This window comes from Pistacia vera, unplaced genomic scaffold (assembly GCF_008641045.1).
Source record: "Pistacia vera cultivar Batoury unplaced genomic scaffold, PisVer_v2 Contig694, whole genome shotgun sequence".
NCBI lineage: Eukaryota > Viridiplantae > Streptophyta > Magnoliopsida > Sapindales > Anacardiaceae > Pistacia > Pistacia vera.
The window spans coordinates 12957-35986 of NW_022196550.1; the positions used below are offsets into that span (position 1 = coordinate 12957).

Sequence of the window (23030 nt, forward strand, 5' to 3'; positions counted from 1 at the left end):
TGTTTACTCGGGATAATAAACAGTTTACCAAGGTTATGATAAAAATACTAAAAATATAAACACAATTTTTTTTTTATTTTTTTATTTTAACAGTTTACCAAGGTTATGATAAAAATACTAAAAATATAAACACAATTTTTTTTTTTCTCATGTGAGATGTGATATTATTTTAGTGAGTTTTTGTCTTCAAGGTTATTGCAAAAGTGAAAGAAAAGATTAGGATTGAAATTACAGCTAAGCGCTTGTTTTGTCTGCTGGGGTAGGGAGGTGGTTGACCAGGAGGCGTATTTTTGATACAAAACGTAAAACAAAGTCTTGGTAGTCTCGTTAAATACACTTTACCTATTTTAGAATTACGAGTTGGAGTTCCGTGTGGAGTGATGCTTTGTAGATTGATCAAATATTCAATTGCCGTTGGGCTTCTTCAGTAAAGGTGACAAACATAAGTTCAAATTTCAAGTAAAAACCATGTACTGATCTGGGTTTTATAAATTGATATCTGGGTTTTTGTTTAATTTGCAATTAAGGAAAGGAAATGAAAGGAAAAGTTGGAAGTCACTTTGTGTTGAACACTGGAGCTAAAATTCCGGCCATTGGGTTGGGGACATGGCAAAGTGGAGGAGAGCTTTGTGTTGAAGCTGTCAAAACAGCTCTGTTAGTGGGTTACCGTCACATAGATTGCGCACATCTTTATGGTAATGAGATTGAAGTTGGAGAAGCACTTGATGAAGCATTTAAAGGCCCACTTTCACTCAAGAGAGAAGATGTGTTCTTGACCTCTACATTATATTGTACTATGAATTCACTCAATAAGATTGAGAATTATGTTAGAGTTTCTCTTAAGAATCTTGGAGTCTCTTATTTAGATCTTTATTTGATGCATTGGCCTGAGACTTCAGCTTTTGGAGATGCTACAGATCCCCCTTCAAAGTCGGGGAAAGGGAGTGAGTATAGACAGTTCTTGAATCGCTTGAAAAAAGCTTGGAAAGCAATGGAGGGTTTGGTTGATATGGGTCTGGTTAGAGCTATTGGTGTCAGCAATTTCAGGGTCCAGCAGATCAAAGAGTTGCTCAAATTTGCAAAAATTGTACCTGCAGTCAATCAGGTCAGTTCCATTTCTCTTCTCACGAAAGATTTTATGTTCAATTATGGCCTTGCTTAGCCTGTGTAATGGAGTTTTACATGGTGAGATTGATTTAGTTTATGTGAGTTTTGGCAAGGTCATGTCTGACAAACTTAATTTTAGTTCGCTTTAGCATGAAAATTTCACTAACCCAATTTCTTTCTGAATCAATATCTTGAATGTTTGAGATCTATGGCCCCATGGACATATACAGCTTAGGTTGTCAAGTTTTATGTCATGCCCAGCAGAACAAGCTTCAACTTTGTTTAAGTGTTTATCTCGCAGTATTCTTTGATTTGCTGTCTTTTTAGGAAATTCTAGTGATTTAATGGTTGGACGAACGCCAACCTAACAATTATATCTCTTCTGTTTAAAGATTCCACATTTTTTAGCGATGCATCACTAAGGAATTCAATGTTAAAATAAATGGAATTGCACCTGCACCCTCCAACTTTAGCTAGCAAGCTTCCAAGCATTTGTTATTAAGTCGTTTTTCTGGCTCTAAAGAAGATCCGTATTTTATTGTCTGAAAACCATTATCAAAATTCTACACCTCTTGCCTCTAAATCTTATATTATAACTGAAGCTTACTTTTCCTTTATAGATACATATCCCAATTTAATATGCTACAATCGATTATATAGTATTTCAATATTTCAAGGCCTTGGAATCTACTTTGAAACTTTGTTCATTGAAGAACTCTTCTGATATGGATTTGTAGCTGTCATATTGGAATTTGTATATATCATTGGAGAAATTTACCTTTAATTAACTTCATTACCGCGCTAAGTTGGGTTACAAACCATTATGTACATTCATCAACAAAGGTGCCAGTTGGATGAGCTGGTGAAGTCTCTTAAATTTGAATTCACTACTGTTTGGGGCTGGGGGAACTAAGTGATCAGGGATGACTACCTAATACGAAACCAAAATAAAATTATTAGAGAAAAAGAGAAAGAAATAGAAGAACAGAGATATGCGAAGAGACAGAAGAAAGATTTGAGAGAACACAAATCTAGGGTTTCTTGGTCTCTATGACGATCTCCGTAATTACTAAATTTTGTCTTACCAGCCATGATCAAAATAATAGTGCTCATTATTGAATTTATCATATGTTGATAATAAGAGTAGTAAGAATTTTTATTGGTGGAATTCTATATTATTGCAGCATAATCATGTGGTGCATCTCCTGTTTGTGATGGGGAGTGATGCGGCATTGGCCAACCATTGGAATATGTGTCCTGTTAATTACAACTATTGTAAAAGGATGTAATTGTTAAATTACTTTTGATGGAATTTTATAAATTTTCATCAGATCTCCTAGTTTTGTTTTTCTAACTTTGTATATCTCATTATAGTTTTGCGGAGCTTTTGGTTTAATCAGCTATAGAACTGTGGGGTAAAGCTTTTAGACTTCCTAAAGAACGTAAACCCTGCTACTCTCAGTGTCATATCATTTTATTTTAGAAGTTATTATTGAAATCATTATAATTTGTAACTAGCAATTTATCATTATTTAATGCTTAATAATTGAACCTTTACCTTGCTGATGTTGCTGATGTTATCCTCATGTCTTTATTTTTTGTCTTTACTGTTATTAAATATTAGTCTATTTAGTAGTTGATAATTCTTTGGTTTTCATGAGTGACTATGATTTCGTTCATATGAAGCTTTGCCCTTGAATTCAGAGGTTGGTTATTCATTTATGATGGGCTTTTTATAGGTCGAGTTGCATCCTTTTTGGAGACAAGATGAACTAGTAAAGTTCTGTCAATCGAAAGGTATCCATGTATCTGCTCATACACCTTTAGGAGTGCCTACTTCAAGTCCTGGACCATCTGATAGTGGATCAGGTGGTGAAGACGAAGCTGGAACTCCACGGATCTCATTCAGAAGGTCAAGATCGGTACATGGACCTATGCTGAAATTATCAGCTGTTGCAGAGATAGCAGATAGACACAAAAAAACTCCTGAACAGGTAATTTTTAATCACTCTATATCACATTGATTTCGCTAGATATTGTTTGATTACTTTTCAGTAGTTCCCTTGTTTGCCTTTTGAAATAGTGTAGCGTATCAATTATTATTTCTTTGCCAAAATTTGAGAGTATGGTGGCTTATCTGGATCAAAAAGGATTGTGCTCCATCAAATTTTTCAGGGTTCAGTAGGACTGTAGGAGAATGAAACAAAGTCTTGATTGGAACTTGCTAAATAACATTTTAAACCTAAAAAGAGAGAATGAACTAGCCATGTTTTTATAGTATGTGTAATAATTCCTAAAAGCATTAGTAAGATGAATGCCCTTGTTGGAGAACATTTATACAAAAAGCAGGAGGGAATATGCCATTACAAAATGAAATATATTTGCATGATTAATTGGACTGGCTTAGCATAAAAATGAATCACCATCATAATGGTTCCCCTAATACATAATGTATCAGATTAAATTTTATCCCAATAAGAGAGCCATATTAAGATGACAAAGTCCCTGATGGGAACCTCTCCAAAAACTCACCCAAACAATTAACACTAACAGACATCAGCCAATTAAACCTAGAATAATAATCACAACCAGCAACCAAATATCCAGAAAATGTTATTTATATATATATTGATAATCAGCAAAAGAGATACAAGATGATAAACAGCCAAAACACCATCCAACAACAGCCGAAAGAAACAAAGAAAGCCAAAAAAAGAGAAACAAAGATAGTGTTGGACTTCGAGGGCCAGCTCCTCCCTAATTGCTAACTTCAAGGGTTAGCTCCTCCCAAATTTCCCTATATTCTTCTCTGCCCTAATCTGCTCTCTCCCTCTCTTTTTATCCTCCACCTCTCTCTCTCTCTCTCTCTCTCCCTAACTGAATTCCTTTGCTGTCCCAACCCCCAATCGCCACCTGTCCCAGCCTAAACCCATGGAAGTTTCCTGCCAACATCCCCTCAATCCACTACTTGCTACCTTATTTCACTTTTCCTACACCCTCATTGTCTAGGTCCCCTCAGTCCCCTTGTAAGTTCCACTTCCATCCACACTGAACTGGTGTAAGACATAAAGAGGAAAGAAGGACAGAAATAAAAAGCAAGGATAGAGAGACAAAAGAGAAGAAATGAAAAGAAATTAGAGAGGATAATCTTTGAGAAGAAAAAATTAGAAGGGAAAAGAAGAATTTTGTGAAAGACGAGAGAAACCAATTCATCAATATATGTATGCAATTAGTCTATATTCTCCAACAGCAAAACAAAAGGCGTCTTTGTAATGATCAAGACCTTTATGAAAGGGAAACCTACATCTACTTCGAATAAGAAATTAAAATCCTGGTTAAATAAAAATCAAATTCTGGAAAACTAAATCTAACCTAAACATGTAATAATCAGTCAATTAAGTAATATCCCTAAATAACCTATTTCTTAAAATGAGTAATAATTCTTCATTTAGCAATATCTCTTAAAATAAAAATTAAACCTTTGGTGCTTGGTTTGCATCATTCTTTATGGGTGAGATAACTAGACTTGTAGTGAGTTGAGGTAGGATTCATGTTAAGTGTACTATGAATGGTATGATAAATAGGGTTAGAAAACTATCTTGTACCTGTGAGAACTTACTGAAGGAACTTTTAAGTAAAAACCTTTAGCAGGCTCATTGAAGTATATTTTCCCCTTTTTCAGTTTTATTTTCTTGTTTCTTATCTTATGGGAGGTTGTCTTATCGTATCCTCTCTATGGGAAAAATTTGTGCAAGCCAGCTAAATTTTCTAGGCATCCCCAGCCACTTTTGAAGCTTGGGGAAATGAAAAATGGCAAAGACTTTTATAGAGATGCGCAGTCTTTTCTCTGTTTTAGGTGATTTAGCAAGAAAGTACTGCTGATTTTTAGGAAAATGACCTTAGTCCCAAGAGAACTCATTTTTTTTTTTTTTTTTCATCAATTTAAATGGGGAAGGAATTTTATTAATTTTGTATTTTGGGGCTGCCTCTTATTATGCACCATTCAAATGCAGAGAGAATTTTTGGCATGTAGTCTCCTATGGCTTTTATTTTCCTCAGACTCTTTTTAATGAACTTCTGGTTCACTTTTGCAACCTCTTTTTCTCAAGTAATATTATTTTCCTCTCTCTGGGAAAAATTTATGATGTCCAGTCGTAAATAAAACCAATCTATACTGATTACACTTAAGGATTTCAAAACCTACTCAAATAAGAAAACAAATTTAGAAACACTATATCTAATCCAAGCAAGTAATAATCCAACTTAATCATGTAAAATCCCAAAAAAAGAAAATTTTTTTTTTTTTGAGTAAACAATGAGTTTTTTGTTCTTTGTGCAGCATCTTAAACCCAACAACCTCCATATATTTAAGTAATCATTCAGATAAACATGAACCATAGGAGAAGAGGGTGGCCCCTTCAACATCCTATGTTAACCTACTATTACAGATTGGAGGTGCATTTATCGATGAACCTTGTTAAAACCATGTGCAGTGTCTTCAATAGTTATATTCTAATAATACCTGAGATGTTATAAAATGGGGTTGGTTGGATCTTGTCCCAAATTTCTCTCTCTTTCTTTACTCCAAAATTTCTCCTCCTGTCTTTTGTTTTACATTAATTATGCCCATGTCATTCTATGCTCTATATTTTGAGCCTTTTCACTTTGTATTATGATGGGAACTCAACCAAAACAATCAAAATACAGTTCATTAACACTCAACACAACCAATAAGCAACAGGAAATCTGTATATATTGATATGAAGATAGTAAGAAAAAACATAGCACAATGATAAACAGAAAAATAAAGGAATACTAGCAATTCGAGGAGCTAGTGGCCTCCCAACAATGATCCAAAATATTCGATACTCTCCACATGCATTTTCCCTCTCTTATATACAAGAATGAAGTCACACCCAAATTCCCCTTTTCTGAATCCACGTGGAATATTCCACAACTAACTAACTCTCTTCTCAATTACCCATACTGCCCCTTCCTCTCTTCTTCTTGTAAATCTTAGTTATAGGAGGTTAATCATATTAACCATTTGGCCTTCAGTCAATGTTTTCTACTTGTATTTTCTTAGTTTCTCATGTGCATTTTGCTTACTAAAAATCCACCTTTTATCACAGTATGTTATCACATAAGTTGCTAAGTGACATAAGTAATTGAAACAATTTTATTTATTTGTTTCCATATCTTGTCAAACGATACTTTATTTGCTTAATGTTATTTGTGATTGAATGCCCCAATTCACAATTAATTCCTTTAGTGGACCATTCAACCTACATGCAAGAGAGCATAGCGCAAGTTTCTTAGCAAACTTGCCTACTGTGCAATAGGGGTTGGCACATTTTGCCCTACTTGACCCAAGCTGAAATTAGCGGGTTGGATCAGGTTTATTCTTATTTGTTTTAGGTTGCACTTAAGCCAACCTGATGTGGTAGATTTTGGTTTCAGGTTGTGCCATAACTACCTGATTGAACCCAACACAGTAGTAAATTTGAAGCTTACCCACTCGACCCAACCTGAAAAATGGTGGATTGGATCAGGTTTATTCTTATTTGTTTTGATTGCTTAAGCAACCTGATGTGGTAGGTTTTGGTGTCAGGTTGTGCAGTAACAATTTCATTGAACCGACTCAGTAGTAATATTTTTTTGTAAACTCTAAATTCTATGAGGAATCTTGTGATTAGGCCATTGATTGCTTACCATGTTCTTTGCCACACTGAATCATTGACCTCCATTAAAACAACCAAACCTTAAGTCTAACACTTCAACGATTTCTCTTCTTTTCTCATCACATTTTATATTCTTCAATCATCTTACTGTCTCCGACCACCAAGTTGCTGCAAGTGAGATTTTTGCTCTTTGGAACATGTTGTGTCTTGAAAAATTTCAACAAAAATTGATTTTCTTTCATTTTCTTTTCATGATTAGTACATGATATTGATTTTTCTTCTTTTCTAGAGACAATTATAGAGGAAGGTGATTGTTGTGGCTGGGCTTTGATAAGCTCACAAACACAAAAGAAAAAAGAGAGAGAGGAAAAAGAACCCTAATTTATTAATCGACAATTTTATGGGATGTACTCTTCATTAAACTTACTACCAGTGTTTAAAAGACTTCATATATACTAAATATAAGCAGTTAGGGTAAAGAGAGGAGAAAATTGCTGTGTTTGAAGTTGAAGAGGGAAAAAACACAGTTTGACTCGAGAACCTAATCCAACCCAAATATGGTTGAGTTACAGCATGTCTCATGTTGCATCAGATCCAAACATTTGAACCTGAAAAATTAATCTAGTGGGGTTAGATTTGACAAAACCCAACCCACAAAATCCATAACCCTACTAGACAATAGTTTTATATCATGTTCTGAACTCCTTCATAAAATGCCATGCACTAAGCTTAAGAATAAATATAGGATAAATATCACTTAGATTTGAGGTTTGTTATAATATTGAATCCATCCTCTGTTATTGGGTATCATATGGAATGACATTGTTCGCTTTGGTTCTACCCTTTATAGTTTGATTTTGGAATCACTCAAATTGTCTCATACTATTTGAGCATATTTACTTAAGCAATGTGAAATTATGAAATTTTATCCCCATTTCATTATTCTTAGCTCCTGTTATAGGCCTCAAAGAGTCTTGGATCTTGGATGTGACAATCTACTCTCTATGGGAGTCTGATAGGCCTCTTATAACTAAGCTATACAAGAAGAAAGGAAAGGGCAGCCAGGGAAATTCAGTTAGAATGGGCAGTAAGGGAAATTCAGATTAGAGTTAGTTAGTGTGGAATCTCCACGTAGGAAGGAGTGTTGAGAGTGTGATTTCAGTTGTATATAAGGGGAGGAAATAGCTGGTTAATGGGGCAATGAAATCTGGAATTATTGTTGGAGGCCACTAGCCCCTTGAAGTGCTAGTCACCCCTTTTATTTTTTCTGTCATTGTTATTCCCTGTATCTAGCTTGTTCGGCCATCATTTTAATTTCAATATATCAGTATAATTTTCCAGTTACTTAAACGTTGTGCTGAGTGTTAACAAATAGCATTTTTATTGAGCATTGCGGTTGTGTTTTCATCAAATTGCTATCAGAGCTAGGTTGGGGAATGGTAAAATCTAAGATGGAGCATAATGGATAACGTTGAAAAGGAAATGAAAAAAGTGAAGGAAGACATGGACACGATGAAGATTGACTTGGATAGCATTAAAGAGTATTTAACGGAGATGCGCGAATTAATGCGTATGAGGGAGGAAAGGGATGAGAAATGATACCGAGAGAAGGAGAAATCATCCTCGTCTTCAGAGAATCATAATTCTGGCCGAGACAAGGAACTTGAAGGAGAACATAGCAGTGATAATGGGAAGGACAAGAGGATTCGCAAACTGGAGTTGCCGATATTTAATGGAGATGATCCTTTTGGATGGACCTTCAGAGCTGATCGGTACTTTACGGTCAATCGTTATGAGGAAGAAGAGAAAGTGCAAGCTGCGACGGTGTGTATGGAGGGTAGAGTCTTGAACCATTAGTTGAACGATTCCGACCATCGTAAAAGGGGTCTGCTTATGAAGCACTGGTGGCGTTGAGGCAAACTGGGACTGTGACTGAATATCGCGAACATTTTGAAGAGTTCTCAACTCCTCTGCGTGAGTTAGGAGAAGATCTCCTAATGGACATCTTTGCAAATGGCCTTAGAGAGGGGTTACAAGCTGAACTAAGGCTGAGTAAGTCCAAAAGTTTATTTGAACTCATTGACCAGGCCCATCGAATAGAAGAAAAGAATTGGGTCTCGGACAAAACTAAGCCCAGGTTTTCCAAAGCCCAAACAGGCAAACCCGAGAGTTACAATCGGACCTCTTCTTATTCAGATCTGGGTTGCCCAAATTGGGGGAACCTAGCAACCAAACCCACTAAACCAGGACAAAGTAATCGTGTGTGGGACAAGAGAGAAAAGCCGATGGAAGGAACAGCAACTCCACCTCGAAATGACGGATTCGGGCAGTTAACAGAGGCCGATTTGTAATATAAACGAGAAAGAGGACTTTATTTTCGGTGTGACGAGAAATTTAGTCCCAATCATCGATGTAAGAGTCGATCTCTCCAAATTTTATTACTGTTTGACGACGATGAGACTGACAAAGGAGAACCTGTGAGTAAGCCAAAGGCAGAAACTACCGCGGAAGGTAATCCTCTATCTTTATCCATGAACTCAATTGTTGGCATTACATCGGATTGAACCATGAAGCTTCGGGGGTAGATTGGGAGTGAGGAGGTGGTTGTGTTAGTGGATAATGGAGCCTCACACAATTTTATCTCACATGCCTTGGTGCAAAAACTAGAAATTCCGATTGATGGAGCTAAGTCTTTCGGGGTCATGGTGGGTAATGGGTTTAGAATCAAGGGTGAAGGAATTTGTCGGGATGTAAAGTTAGAAATGCAAGGGATGAAAGTTCAACTAGATTTTTTTCCATTTCAATTGGGTGGGGCCGATGTGGTCCTTGGAATTGCTTGGTTAAGCACCTTGGGAGATGTTTGTTCCAATTGGGGCAAGTTGACTGTGGCGTTTGATAAGGGAGGGCAAAGGGTGACACTCAAGGGTGATCCTTCACTTGTTAAGACAGTAGTTTCTCTGAAAACTTTACTTAGGATGTTGCAAATGGAGGGGGATGGACACTTGGTAGAATGCAGTTCAATAGAGGTCAAGGATAGTCAGGAAGAAGGAAAAGTGGAACTTGTGGTGGCTACGGTGTTAAATGATTTCGCCCAAGTTTTTGACCAAACTACTAGGCTACCTCCCCGCAGACAACTAGACCATGCCATCACCCTTCAACCAGGAGCCAAACCACCCAACATTAGACCATACAAATACCCTTACCTCCAAAAGAATGGGATTGAGAGATTAGTTGGGGAGATGATGGATGCGAGAATTATCCAACCTAGCACAAGCCCTTACGCCAGCCCCGTGTTGTTAGTTAAGAAAAATGATGGGAGTTGGCGATTTTGTGTCGACTTTAGAGCCTTAAACAACATTACAATACCCAACAAGTTCCCTACTCCATCCTTTGAAGAGTTGTTGGATGAGCTAGCGGGGACTACAGTTTTTTCCAAGTTAGATCTAAAGTCCAGGTATCATCAAATTCGAGTTAAAGAGGAGGACATTCCAAAGACAGCCTTTCGCACCCACGAAGGCTATTGTGAGTTCTTAGTGATGCCTTTCGGGTTGACGAATGCACCATCCACATTCCAGGCCCTTATGAATATGATTTTTCGACCATTATTACGGAAGTTTATCTTGGTTTTTTTTGACGATATTCTCATCTACAGCCCTGACATGACTACCCACATTCACCATTTGCGGCAATAATGCATTGGTGGTCAATAAAAAGAAATGCCTATTTTCTCAATATAAGTTAGAATATCTGGGTCACTTAATCTCAGCCAAGGGGGTGGAGGCTGATCCACAGAAGATTGAATCGATGATATCTTGGCATGTACCACATAATGTGAACAGTTTGAGAGGGTTTTTAGGGCTTACGGGGTATTACCGGCGATTTGTGAAAGGCTATGGTTCTATCGCTTAGCCACTTACCCAATTGTTGAAAAAAGATTCCTTTAGTTGGGGTGATGAAGCTCAACGGGCATTTGACAATCTTAAGACTACCATGACTACTGTTCCCGTCTTAATAATACCCAATTTTGAGCTTCCATTTGAAATTCAAACAGACACTTTAGGGGCTAGAATGGGTGCTATTTTAGTTCAGAATGCTAGGCCTATTGCTTTCATCAGTAAGGCTTTCTCACTTCAATCTCGGCTTAAGCCAGTCTACGAACGGAAACTTATGGCTATCGTCTTTGTTGTTCGTAAATGGAGTCATTATCTCATTGGCTGCAAATTTATCATCAAGACGGACCAGGAAGCTTGCAATTTCTTACAGACCAAAGAGTTAAAATGCCAGAACATTACAAGTAGATTTCAAAGCTCATGAGGTACTCATTTGAGATTCACTACTATCCGGGCAATTCTAACATAGTGGCTGATGCTTTATCCCATAGAGAGGACACAAGGGAACTTACTACCATTACCAAGGTTCAGTTCGTTGATTATGATGGATTAGTCGTTGAAGCGCAAGCTGATCCAAAGCTACAAGTCATTTTTCAAGACCTCCTTTTCGACCCCAGTAGTTGTCCTCACTACCAACTTTGTAAAGGTTGTTTATTGTTTAAGAACAGGTTGGTACTCCCTAAAAACTCAACATTCGTTCCTAAGTTACTAGAATTTCATTGTAGTCCTAGTGGTGGCCACTCTGGCTTCTTTAGGACTTATAAAAGAATAGCTGTTGTTGTGTTTTGGGAGGGTATTAGACAAGATGTGCAGAAATTTGTTCAAGCATGTGCCACTTGCCAAGTCAACAAGCACTCTTCCCTCAGACCTGCAGGGATGTTACAGCCCCTTCATATCCCAACCCAAGTGTTTGATTATCTTTCAATGGACTTCATAGGTGGGTTACCTAGGGCCAAAGGTTATGATACTATTTTGGTGGTGGTCGATCGATTTATAAAATATTCTCACTTCGTCTTGTTAGCCCATCCTTACACCGCCAAAGATGTCACTAATGTGTTTCTGCGTGAGGTGGTTAAACTTCGTAGCTTCCCACAATCTATTGTCTCTGATCGCGATAAGGTATTCATGAGCCAATTTTGGCAAGAATTGTTTAAATCAGGAGGAACATCCCTTAAATTTAGCTCCGTCTATCATCCCTAAATAGATGGGCAAACGGAGGTTGTTAACCGGTGCTTAGAGGCATACCTCTGCTGTTTTTGCAGCTCCCAACCCCAGCAGTGGCCCAAATGGTTAGTGTGGGTTGAGTTTTGGTACAACACTACGTACCACAGCTCCACCAAAATGACCCCCTTCAAGGCTCTATATGGCAGGGATCCTCCAATTCTTTTAAAGCTCACTGACTGTCCCTCCTTAGTGGAAGATGTCAACCGACAGATTAGGGACATAAATGCCATATTGGAAGAGCTCAAGCACAATTTGGCCGTAGCTCAAGATTAGATGAAGCAGTCTGCGGATTCACATACCGTAGAGATGTCTCTTTTCAACCCGGGAATTTAGTATACTTGAAGCTCCAGTCGTATAGGTTTCGGTCCTTAGCTAAGAAGCTCAATGAGAAGCTAAGCCCTTGCTTTTATGGCCCCTTTAAGGTGTTAGACAAGGTTGGACAAGTGGCTTATCGGTTGGACCTTCCCCCTACTTCTTGTATCCACCTGGTGTTTCATGTTTCCCAACTTAAACGGAGTCTTCATTCTTTAGTACTTGTCCAACAGCTTCCCTCTTTTCTGACTGAAGACTTGGAAATTCAAGTGCACCCCGAAGCTGTCCTCTCCACTCCCCAGCTGCTGGATGGCTCCCTGGAAGTTCTGATTAAATGGTAGGACCTCCCACCCTTTGAAGCCACTTTGAAGGCTTATGAGTTCCCAGGTTTTCACCTTGAGGACAAGGTGGTTCTCGAAGAAAGAGTGAAATCTGGAATTATTGTTGGGGGCCACTAGCCCCTCGAAGTGCTAATCACCCTTTTTATTTTTTCTGTCATTGTTATTCCCTGTATTTAGCTTGTTCGGCCATCATTTTCATTTCAATATATCAGTAAAATTTTCTAGTTACTTGAAGGTTGTGCTGAGTGTTAACAAATAGCATTTTTATTGAGCATTACGGTTGTGTTTTCATCATTCACAATTCCCATGTGGCATCTCAGCCAATGTGGCTTTGGTCCACACCGTGAGGTAGGCTCAACCTTGATACCAATTGTAATGATTTTTTGCTATATAGTATAATATTATCTGCTTTATGCCTAACCCTCATCTCATACTTCTTAGCCTCTAGCTCTCTGCCTTAAAGAGTCTTTAGATCTTGGATGCTACAATCTACTCTCTTTAGGAGTAACTCCTCATGTGCAATAGTTGCCCAACATGTAAGGTAGGTTTAACTCAATACCAATTGTAATGATTCTTTGCCATATAGCACTGATATTACCCGCTTTAGGCCTAGACCTCATGGTTTTGCCTTTGTAATCACCCAAAAAGCCTAATAAAATAGTAGAATAGGTGTACATTTATATAGCCCAATGAGCCTCCTTAACCAGACAATGTAGGATTCTTACAGCTCATCCTTATTGGATCTTAGGTGTCATACTTGCGGTTCTAAAAATATCTCTTACACCCCATATGGTTTATCATTCTTGTGGCTTTAAAAACTTTTGGACAGATATCACAAAACCCTTAGAATCACTTACTGTGGAAGGTGTTGAGATAGTTTTATTACTGCAGGGGATGAATCGATACTATGGAACCTTAGGGGTCCCAAGGATATTTACCCAGAATATAAATATAAAAAATATCAGCAAGTTGAACTCATCAATACTCATCTTGAGGATTGTCCAAGATTTGCAGAAAGCTTGACATGTCAGCCTTATCTGTAATATTTGAAGTACAAAATTTTTGAAGCTTCTCACAAATGCCTATTTGTTAACCACTATTGTTTCAGCCAACTTGAACAAGAAATATTTGCACTGATATTGAATATTCACAGACTGGAAATAAAGCAATAAAGGCTTTGTAAACGGAAAGGAACAACTAGTCACTATTTTGGTAAGCTTAGATCAATAAGATTGTACACTTTGTTTATAGATACACCAAAAGGATGACCAAGATTAATTATGTCTTTAAATTTTTCATTTACAGATTTGTTGATGCTTTGGTTTATAGAGATAAAGACTGAGTGTTCAACATACATTATCCGTTGAATAACAAGTTTTCAAAAGCTTCTACTGTATGTCGAAGAGGGTTATAGTAGTTTACTGTTTTCAAATGTTTAGGAAAGCTAGATTTGAAGTTAAACGTGATTCAAGAGTAGATTTCTTATGTGGTTAACATTTCCCCTGATGATTGTTGAAGTTAAAGTTGAGCATTACTTTTAGGTTATTCTACGGTGGGGACTGCAGCGAGGCACAAGTGTGCTACCATGTAGCCTAAAGCCGGAACGGATAAGGAAAAACATAGATATCTTTAGTTGGTGTCTATCAGAGGAAGAATGGAACTGGTTGAACCAGATTGAGCCTCAGGTATGTTTATTTGGAAATGAACCTTTCAGTAGTCTCTCAGCCACTGGGTTCATGTTTGGTAGTGGTCCTCTTCAAGCTGTGCGTGAGATGGAAGATGATGTGGAATCCAATGCCTGATTTTAATACTTGTTTTTTTTCTAAAAGATAATATATCATTTATTTTCAAATTGTGATAATGCTGATTATTATAATATGTGGTATGGTATGCCCATTGTTTGTAAGATTTTGATTTTGTGGATGCTGAATGGAAAGCCAAATTTTACATTATTAATTAATGAGTAATACTACACTTACAAATAAATTTTACAAAGATCTCCATACAAAATGATGTGGCAAAAAATGAATGGAATAGTGAATTTAATGAGTTTGACTATTTGTTTTACTCTTTCATTCATTTTTTGTCACCTCATTTTGTATGGAAATTTTTGTAAGATTTCTTTGTAAGTATAGTATTATTGTTAATTCACATGGTGGATGTTCCCGTAAACATTTATTATTCTAAATGGAATTTTGATCAATTAACTATTTGTTTGAAAAAGTTTTTAAGTTATTTCAAAATGGTGAGTTGGTAATGGTAATGTATCATCATTTCCTGTAGGAACCTAATCTAAGTTTTACATAAACCAGTTGCTGGTTCTGATAGTGGAACATCCACTATTATCTTCTAATTAGTAGTGGAAATGGAGTCACCATTAAAACGCCCACTAAGACGTATTACTATAATATATTGATTCATAATAAATGTTTAATTAACAGATTTTGAGGAATTTTCTTCACTAGGGTAGGTTAACAGAGAATTAAAAACCATACATCTTGGTACCTATTTACTTGAAGACCAATTAGCATCCAAACTCCCAAGAAAAATGTCAATATCTTGTGTAAAATTCAACCTTGTGTTACATAAGTCTTCCATTTGAATAAAACTTCCTTATTATATAAATATGATGTTATTCTTAATTTCATCTCATGTTATCAATTCAACATTCTACTATATTCCTTTGACATTCGATGTCTGTTATCAATAGTGATTTATTAGGTTCGATGTTATTGCTTCTGATGATTAAAATTGTGTTGAAGTTGTTCTGTTTAATAAGATGAGGGTAGGAAAAGGAAAAATTTCAAAGGACTGGCATCCACTTTGGCTTTTCTGATTTGACCCGCCACTTTTAAAGATTAATTAGAAAAATACAGACAAGTTGGTTTTGATTTTCAAGTCTGTGGTATGATATCATTCTCTGCAGACCAAGAAAAATTTGGTTTATGAATTTTGTGGTCAAATTAGACAAGTGCATCTTATTCATTTAATTTACTATAACTTCCACATGCCACGATACATGAATTTTTGACAGAAGAAACTAATGTGAGACTCATAAACTGAAGTCCAACAATACAAAATCTTCACATGAGCATAGCTGTTTCTTTGGGAATGATGCAAATGAGGTTCCAGATTTTTCAATCTTCTAAATTATGTAAACAAAGATGCTAAAAATTCATCAGGAAATAGAATTCTTAAGGCACCATAGTCACTAAAGTTTTTGGAAATACTTTTGCCTGCAAAAGCATACAGCAATACTTGTTACAGGTTTAGTAGGCACTCCTACTGGTCTCCATTTCTTTTTTTTCTTTTTTTTTTTTTTTTTTGTTACACTACAATATGGAAAAGAAACTCGCAATCTTCAGTTATGAGAAACTTTTCAGAACCAAGAAATTAACTGATTCAACCAGTCACTAACAACTTCTGGGTTCCTTTCCGACCACAGATCTCAAAAGAGCGAAAAATTGGCCAAACCACATTAACTAAAACAAAATCATTTCAATTTCTTATTGAGCTAAAATGACATGCACCAAAATATAGATTGAAAACTTTCAGACATAATTTCAGATATGCTTCTCATTCTTTATATAAACTAAGAACGACCATAATACACAAATATTCAAAATTCTATTTCGTACATGTTTGAGAACCAACACTTTCTGTTGAATGCAAGGACTTACAGTGTCCAGGATCAGTAGTTTAGTTTCCTCTGTCAGATCCCTATCTCTCCTCAAAGTTATCAGAGGCGGCAACTCAGTGAATCCAAGTACGTGGACAAATATTTACAACAGGATCACTGTCTATATTGAAAAAACACCGATAAACAGAGCAGCAAATGGAAGAACTAGAGAACTAGATAATGTTGTCAAGCCAAGAAACTAGTTGCTGAGTGGTAGGCCGCACTTTAGGAGATTCACATAAGCACAAACATGCAATGTCAAGAACCCTCAACAGTTCCTTATCGTGCTGCTTGTCATAAACGAAAGGATCTAACACCTCACTTTCCCTGTTTTCTTCCTTCATCCGTATCACCCAAGAAATCAAATCCCTGCATCCTCGCGGTTTACACATATCCATTGGCCTTTTCCCAGTAAGAAGTTCTAAAAGCACAACCCCAAAGCTGTACACATCACCTTTATAAGTAGCAACAGAGGCTTGGCCATACTCAGGAGGGATATAGCCTAATGTACCAACAAGATCAGTAGTCACATGAGTATCATAGGGGAGTATGAGCCTAGCAAGACCAAAATCAGCTAAGTGGGCTACAAAATTCTCATCCAAAAGAATATTACTGGACTTTATGTCTCGGTGGAGGATATGAGGCTCACATGATTGGTGCAAATAAGCAAGCCCCCGTGCTGCCCCTTGTGCAATTTGAAGCCTCATATCCCAATCAAGTGAGGATGGTCCATCAAGTTTCTCATGTAACCAATAATCCAAGCTCCCATTTTCCATGTACGAATATATCAAGAGCCTGTCATTTCTGTAGATGCAGTATCCTTGAAGATGAACAAGATTTGGATGTTGAGCTCTTGAGAGGGTTTCAACTTCAGCACGGAATTCCCTCTCCATCTGACCACAGTCACCAGAGAGCCGTTTGACAGCAACCTTCCTACCATCAGGGAGAGTGGCTCTGTAAACAAGACCGAAACCCCCGCAGCCTATGATATTTGCTTGATCAAAATTGTTAGTAGATTTCAAAAGATCATTAATGGAGAGCTCTTTATTATTGTCCTTGTTCTGAAACAAAACTAATAACCTTGACCCGAGTTCTTCCAAATCTTTATCACTGGTGTCAGCCTCCTCTATTTCAGGATCGACCTCTCCCCGGCTATGTGCCCGCAACAAAATCATGATCATGAGGACAAGAAGAAAAGCTGTCCCAAATGTGACCCCAACAGCCATTCCTATAATGATATCTTTGCTCCTTTTTGATTTTTTACGAGACCCAACAGGAACTTGATTGATATCTTTATTATTGTTCTCACAAGGGGATCGATGCTCGCCACACAGATTATTCCCTTCAAAGCTTGAATTTGGAAAAGTTGCAAACTGACCTCCAGAAGGGATCTTCCCATAGAGTTGATTAAAGGCAACACTAAACTTGGACAAAAAGCTGAGTTCTACCAAAGAAGATGGTATGGTCCCTGTTAGATTATTATCAGACAAATCTAGACTCTCCAAGCTTGTCATGCCAGATAATTCACTCGGAATTGGTCCAGATATATCATTAGCTTTTAAATTCAAGACATGGAGTTTTGTCAGCTTCCCAAACTCTGGCCAGATCGATCCATTAAGGGCATTATAGCTAAGGTAAAGAGTTGGAGGAAAGCTTAAAATTTGATTATATTGCAAACCTCTGACACTTTCATTTCTTTTCAAGAAAAAAGGTATATCTGGGGAAGGCTCCTCCAATGAAATATTCCTACTGATGAGGCTTGGTAATCCAGTTATGCTTTTCGGAATCTCCCCAATGAAGGTGTTGTTTGATAAGTCCAAGTAAAAGAGATCCTGAAAACTGCCAAACCAGACCGGAATTGTTCCACCGAACTGATTCCAAGATAAATCCAACAACTGCAACTTGGTGCAACCACTCAACCATTGGGGTATCAAACCCCTAAGTCTACAATTCGCAATAACAAGAGCTTTCAAGTTCTGAAAATGAAGGCTTGGATCAGCAGGCAATTCTTCATCCGGAAAGTTGCGGGTGAGAACTAAAGTAGTTAGGTTCCTGCAGTGCTGCAAGATTTTGAGAGCAGATGAAAGATTAAAGATGCCGGCATTTGTGAGGGACAGATACGAGAGGCTTTGAAAATTCTCAAAGCTTTTCGGAATTTGACCACTGAAATTGTTCCTGGCAAGATTGATGCTTTTCAATTGCCTACACAAGGGAAGATTACTAGGGAGAGAACCATTAAACCTATTAGTACCTAAATCAAGAGATATCAGATTAGTCATAGCTAAACAATTAAGATCTAACGAACCTTCCAAAGAGTTATTCCTCAAGTTAAGCAACTTAAGAGTCGGTGAATTTGACAATGAAAGAGGTATCCTACCACTAAAGTTATTGGAATGAGCAACAAGATATTGAAACTTACTTAATTTAGCAAACAAATCTGGGATCATACCTGAAAACTCGTTAGATGATATATCTAAACGCTTAAGACTAGAAAGATTAGAAATGACAGAACTAAGCTGTCCATAAAATCTGTTGTCTTGGAGACCCAATAAACTCAAGTTTTGAAGGTGAAATATGTCCTCAGCTATAACACCACTCAAATTATTCATGCCAAGACATAGTTCCTCCAAAGAAACACAATTTCCTAATCCTGGTAATAGATGACCAGAGAAATAGTTAATTGATAAACGAAGAATACGAATTTCAGAAGAATTGTAGCAAATATGAGTAGGGACTGAAGTGTTTAAGGAGTTTGAAGAAATGTCAAGAAGTTGAAGTGAAGGTAGATTGATGGTAAGAGGAAGTGGACCATAAAAGTCATTAGAGTTCAAGTCTAAGACTTGTAAATTTGGCAAATGGAACAAAGAGGAAGGAAGGGAACCTTTGAGGAAATTGTGAGAGAGATTGAGGAATCTAAATTGTGAAGGAAAATTGATAGTTTGAGGAAAAGGACCATAAAAATCATTGGAGTTCAAGTCTAGTACTTGTAAATTTGGCAAATTGAACAAAGAGAGAGGAAGTGAAGATTTGAGGAAATTGTGAGAGAGATTGAGGACTCTAAGATGAAGAAGATTGCCTAATGAATCAGATAATCTGCCAGTCAATCTTCTTTTATCAAGAACCAACATGGTTACTCTACCAGAACCTGAAGTATCATTTAATCCAAGTGAAGATGAAGAATTGCAAGTGACGCCTACCCAGTTACAGCAATCAGTTGATGAATTGGTGTCCAAACCATCGATTCTTGAATCCAAACTGTTGAAGAAACCTCGCAATGCTGCCAAATCATTTTGATTGCATGTCAAGTTTTGATTCAGTGCCAGTGCTTGAGCTTGCAAGTAGAACCCAACAAAAATGATGATAAAAAACAAATCTTGAAACCCCATGATAGCCCAAGAGAGTTATGTGCATGTAATGTAAAATCAAGAATCAGTAGGAAGCATGATGAAGAAGAAAAGAAAAAAAAAAAGGGTTTGGCTCTTGGGAATGATAGAGATAGATGGATAATAAAGAAACAAAATGACGGGTTTGACTTCAAAAGGGTTTTGTTGTGTTAGAAGAGAAACAAAATGGTGGCTTCGGATTACCGGCTATAGCGGGTGATAAACGGGATAGCAATAAAGCAAGTCAAAGGTTGGGCTGCCACCTATTCTTATTTCTTAATGACTACGCACTCCTACAGACAACGCCGGGCCGCCTCTGTAATACGCACTTTTCCCATTTTTAACGTTTAATATTCGGGGACATAGCGGTGGAAAAAAACCTGCTTAGCCCGACCTGTGGCGGGTTAGACCAAATCACGGGTCAGGCCTAACCTGGCCCGCCAACAACCATACCTGGCTCTTTGTTTACAAGGGTTAGTCTAGTCCAACCCATCAACCCTAATCCGGTGGGTTTTTGTATGGACTGGGCCGAGTCGGTCCAAATTTTTTTGTGTAATTTTTTTTAGTTAACTTTTCAAATATCGATTCAATTAAATTAATTTTTTTTAGTTAATATTTCAAATATTAATTCAATTTTAATACAATTAAATTGTAATATAAGAAAAATTAGATTTATTCATTTATTAAAAAATAAAATAAGAAATACGAAATTACAACAATTATTGCCTCGTTAAAAACCTTATCAAGAAAAACTCAATTAAAACAAAAACTTTATAAGGAAAAAAGAGTGCAATAATTGACAGTTAATTTACAAATTACAAAGTTACAATTTACAAAACAACGATCTCCCTCATCTGTATCATCTAAATTACAAAATTGAAATGATTCAACTAAGATATCGTCGACAACCTCGTATTGATCCTGATGGCGCGCCATTCTCAATCTCGGATACATGTGAGGATTTCAATCAATTTTGGTGAAAGTTTAGTCTTCCTTTTATTTAAAATTCTTCCACTTGCACTAAATGTTTGTTCAGATGAGATGGTTAAGACAGGAACAGAGAAAACATCTAGGTCAAGTCTTGATAGTACAGGAAAAATACATTTTCTGGTTTTCTAATATTCTAAGATGCCAAAGTTGACTATTTGTTGCGGATTTTCTAGTAGCAAGTCAGGGGTTTCCAAATATTGGTTAAGCTCATTACTCTACAGCTGCATGGAGGACATTATATTCGTTGTTGATGCGTCTGAAGAGGAGATTGTGTTTCGGGTTCGGGTTCGGGTCTTTTTTGGCCTATTAAGTGCACTCTAGGAGGCGAAATCTTCATTTGTGTCTTTTGATGCTACTTCCTCGGGTATTGCACCTCTTTGCTGGTTCACATATCTGCTTTCATATTGCAAATATACCTCTCTAAGACACTGTCTTATCTCTCCTAGTTGATTGATATACGCTTCATCTTGTAAATTTTCACTTAACGAGTTTAAACGATTTTCTAAACTCGTTAATTTAATCTTACGATCAAATATGATAGCTAAACAAAAAAAGAAAAGGAATGGGTTTCCAGTATTTTTTAAATTTTAATTCCATTGCATATATTGGTCCCGCTAAAATTTTATTGTTTCTGTTTCAAGCAAATAAATCTGAAATTTTTATAATTGTGTGTATTAGCAATGGTTTAGTAGGATAATACACATCAGAAAGTTTTAAAGTGAAAAGATAAAAGATTTTAAGAAAATAATAAAACTTTTGAGCTATATGTTAATCACTCTCTACCAAATAATGAGGACCCCTATAATTTGCTACAAAATAACTAATTAAATTTGCATAAGGTAAACATGAATTAAGGATTAAATAACTACTATTCCACCTAACAGGCATGTCTAATGAAAAAGTTATAGGAGACAAATTTGATTTTTTACAAGCATATTGAAATTCTGCATTTTTTCTATTACTACTAGTAATCTAAGCTAAAGAATCCCTAATTCTATCAATATTATTTCTAATTCTTTTCATACCACTTTTTACAATTAAATTAATAATGTGACATGTACAACGTTAGTGAAAAAACTTCGAATTGTCATAAAAAGGAAAATTTATTTAAAAAAAAAAAAAACTATAGCTCTATTGTTAGCACTTGCATTATCTAAAGCTAAACTTATCACTTTGTGAACAATATCATAATCTTCTAAAACTTCAACTTTCTTATAAATTTGTTGACCACTATGATCCACATCCATTAATCTAAATCCTAATAAAGATTTATTTAATTTACATTGGTTATCAAAATAATAACTAGTCATACAAATATAATCTTATTTAGCTCTACCACTCCAAATATCTGCAGTTAGAGCCACAATAACATCACAACTATGTATTTTATTTCTTAATTCTAATTTCATTTTCCCAAACAATTTTATTAAATCATTTCTAGTTGCAATTTTAGAATAAGTTTTAAATTATGGAAAAATGATTTTTTAATAAATCTTTCAAAAATATTTATCTTTAGCCATATTAATAGGTCGATCAGTTGCAACAATATACAAAGTTAATTATTCCTTACATACATCATAATTATAATGCCAAGTATTACTCATACTAGTTATTTGAGTTTGATTGGTTTCTTTATTTCCATAATGATTTATATATTTACTAGCATGCCTTTTTAAAGTACTAGTACCATTACCTACATCAGTTTTATAAATATTTTTACAATACTTACATCTTGCTTTCTTCACTTAAACTCCATTTTTTGTCTCGTAAAACTTTTTGAAATGTACCCAAACGTTTGATGTGTGCCTCTCGTCGGTTCTGACTATAGTTGATGAACTCACTTCTACTTTAGATGGAGTTGGACGAGGATGACGATTACGAGAACGACCTTTAGAACCCCCGGGAGCTGTAGTAGCATGGGGAGGAAAGAGAGAATATTATGAGGTGTATTAGATTCTGAGAATGGGAAAGCGGAACTATTTGAATCTATTGCATTTATGTTAGTAAATTCAAAGGGACAAAGATAATTTTCTTCATCATCGAAATTGATGGTGGGATGGAAATATCTATCCATTCTAGTTTAAAAAATATATATATTGGATATAAAAGAATTAAAGAAAGAGAATTGGAATTTGGAAATATGAATTAAAAATTGCAAAAACTAATAAAAATTAAAATGAGAGCAAATTGACAACAAAGAGATTGAGAGATTTTTAGATATCGATAGCATAGCTAAACAATTAAGATCTAACGAACCTTCCAAAGAGTTATTCCCAAGTTAAGCAACTTAAGAGTCGGTGAATTTGACAATGAAAGAGGTATCCTACCACTAAAGTTATTGGAATGAGCAACAAGATATTGAAACTTAATAATTTAGCAAACAAATCGGGATCATACCTGAAAACTCATTAGATGATATATCT

General features: G+C 36.3%; 2 protein-coding genes across 2 annotated transcripts; one reads left to right on the forward strand and one right to left on the reverse strand.

Annotated features, from left to right (window-relative positions):
• Positions 1 to 223: 223 nt before the first annotated feature.
• On the forward strand, positions 224 to 14507 carry LOC116113983 (aldo-keto reductase family 4 member C10-like). The gene is made up of 4 exons (XM_031400133.1): positions 224 to 433; positions 528 to 1105; positions 2847 to 3101; positions 14097 to 14507. The coding sequence occupies exons 2-4, from the start codon at positions 536 to 538 to the stop codon at positions 14355 to 14357; spliced, it is 1086 nt and encodes a 361-aa protein (XP_031255993.1). The 5' UTR covers positions 224 to 433; positions 528 to 535; the 3' UTR covers positions 14358 to 14507.
• Positions 14508 to 16201: 1694 nt separating this feature from the next.
• Positions 16202 to 19760, reverse strand: LOC116113984 (phytosulfokine receptor 1-like). The gene has a single exon (XM_031400134.1). The coding sequence runs from the start codon at positions 19618 to 19620 to the stop codon at positions 16408 to 16410; it is 3213 nt and encodes a 1070-aa protein (XP_031255994.1). The 5' UTR covers positions 19621 to 19760; the 3' UTR covers positions 16202 to 16407.
• Positions 19761 to 23030: the final 3270 nt, after the last annotated feature.

Excerpts from the sequence above, each read along its gene's own strand:
- LOC116113983 (XM_031400133.1), top strand. The coding sequence starts at position 536 with ATGAAAGGAAAAGTTGGAAGTCACTTTGTGTTGAACACTGGAGCTAAA. Across the intron at positions 1,106-2,846 it reads TTGTACCTGCAGTCAATCAG|GTCGAGTTGCATCCTTTTTG; the intron begins GTCAGTTCCATT and ends GGCTTTTTATAG. Across the intron at positions 3,102-14,096 it reads ACAAAAAAACTCCTGAACAG|GTTATTCTACGGTGGGGACT; the intron begins GTAATTTTTAAT and ends CATTACTTTTAG.
- LOC116113984 (XM_031400134.1), bottom strand. The coding sequence starts at position 19,620 with ATGGGGTTTCAAGATTTGTTTTTTATCATCATTTTTGTTGGGTTCTAC.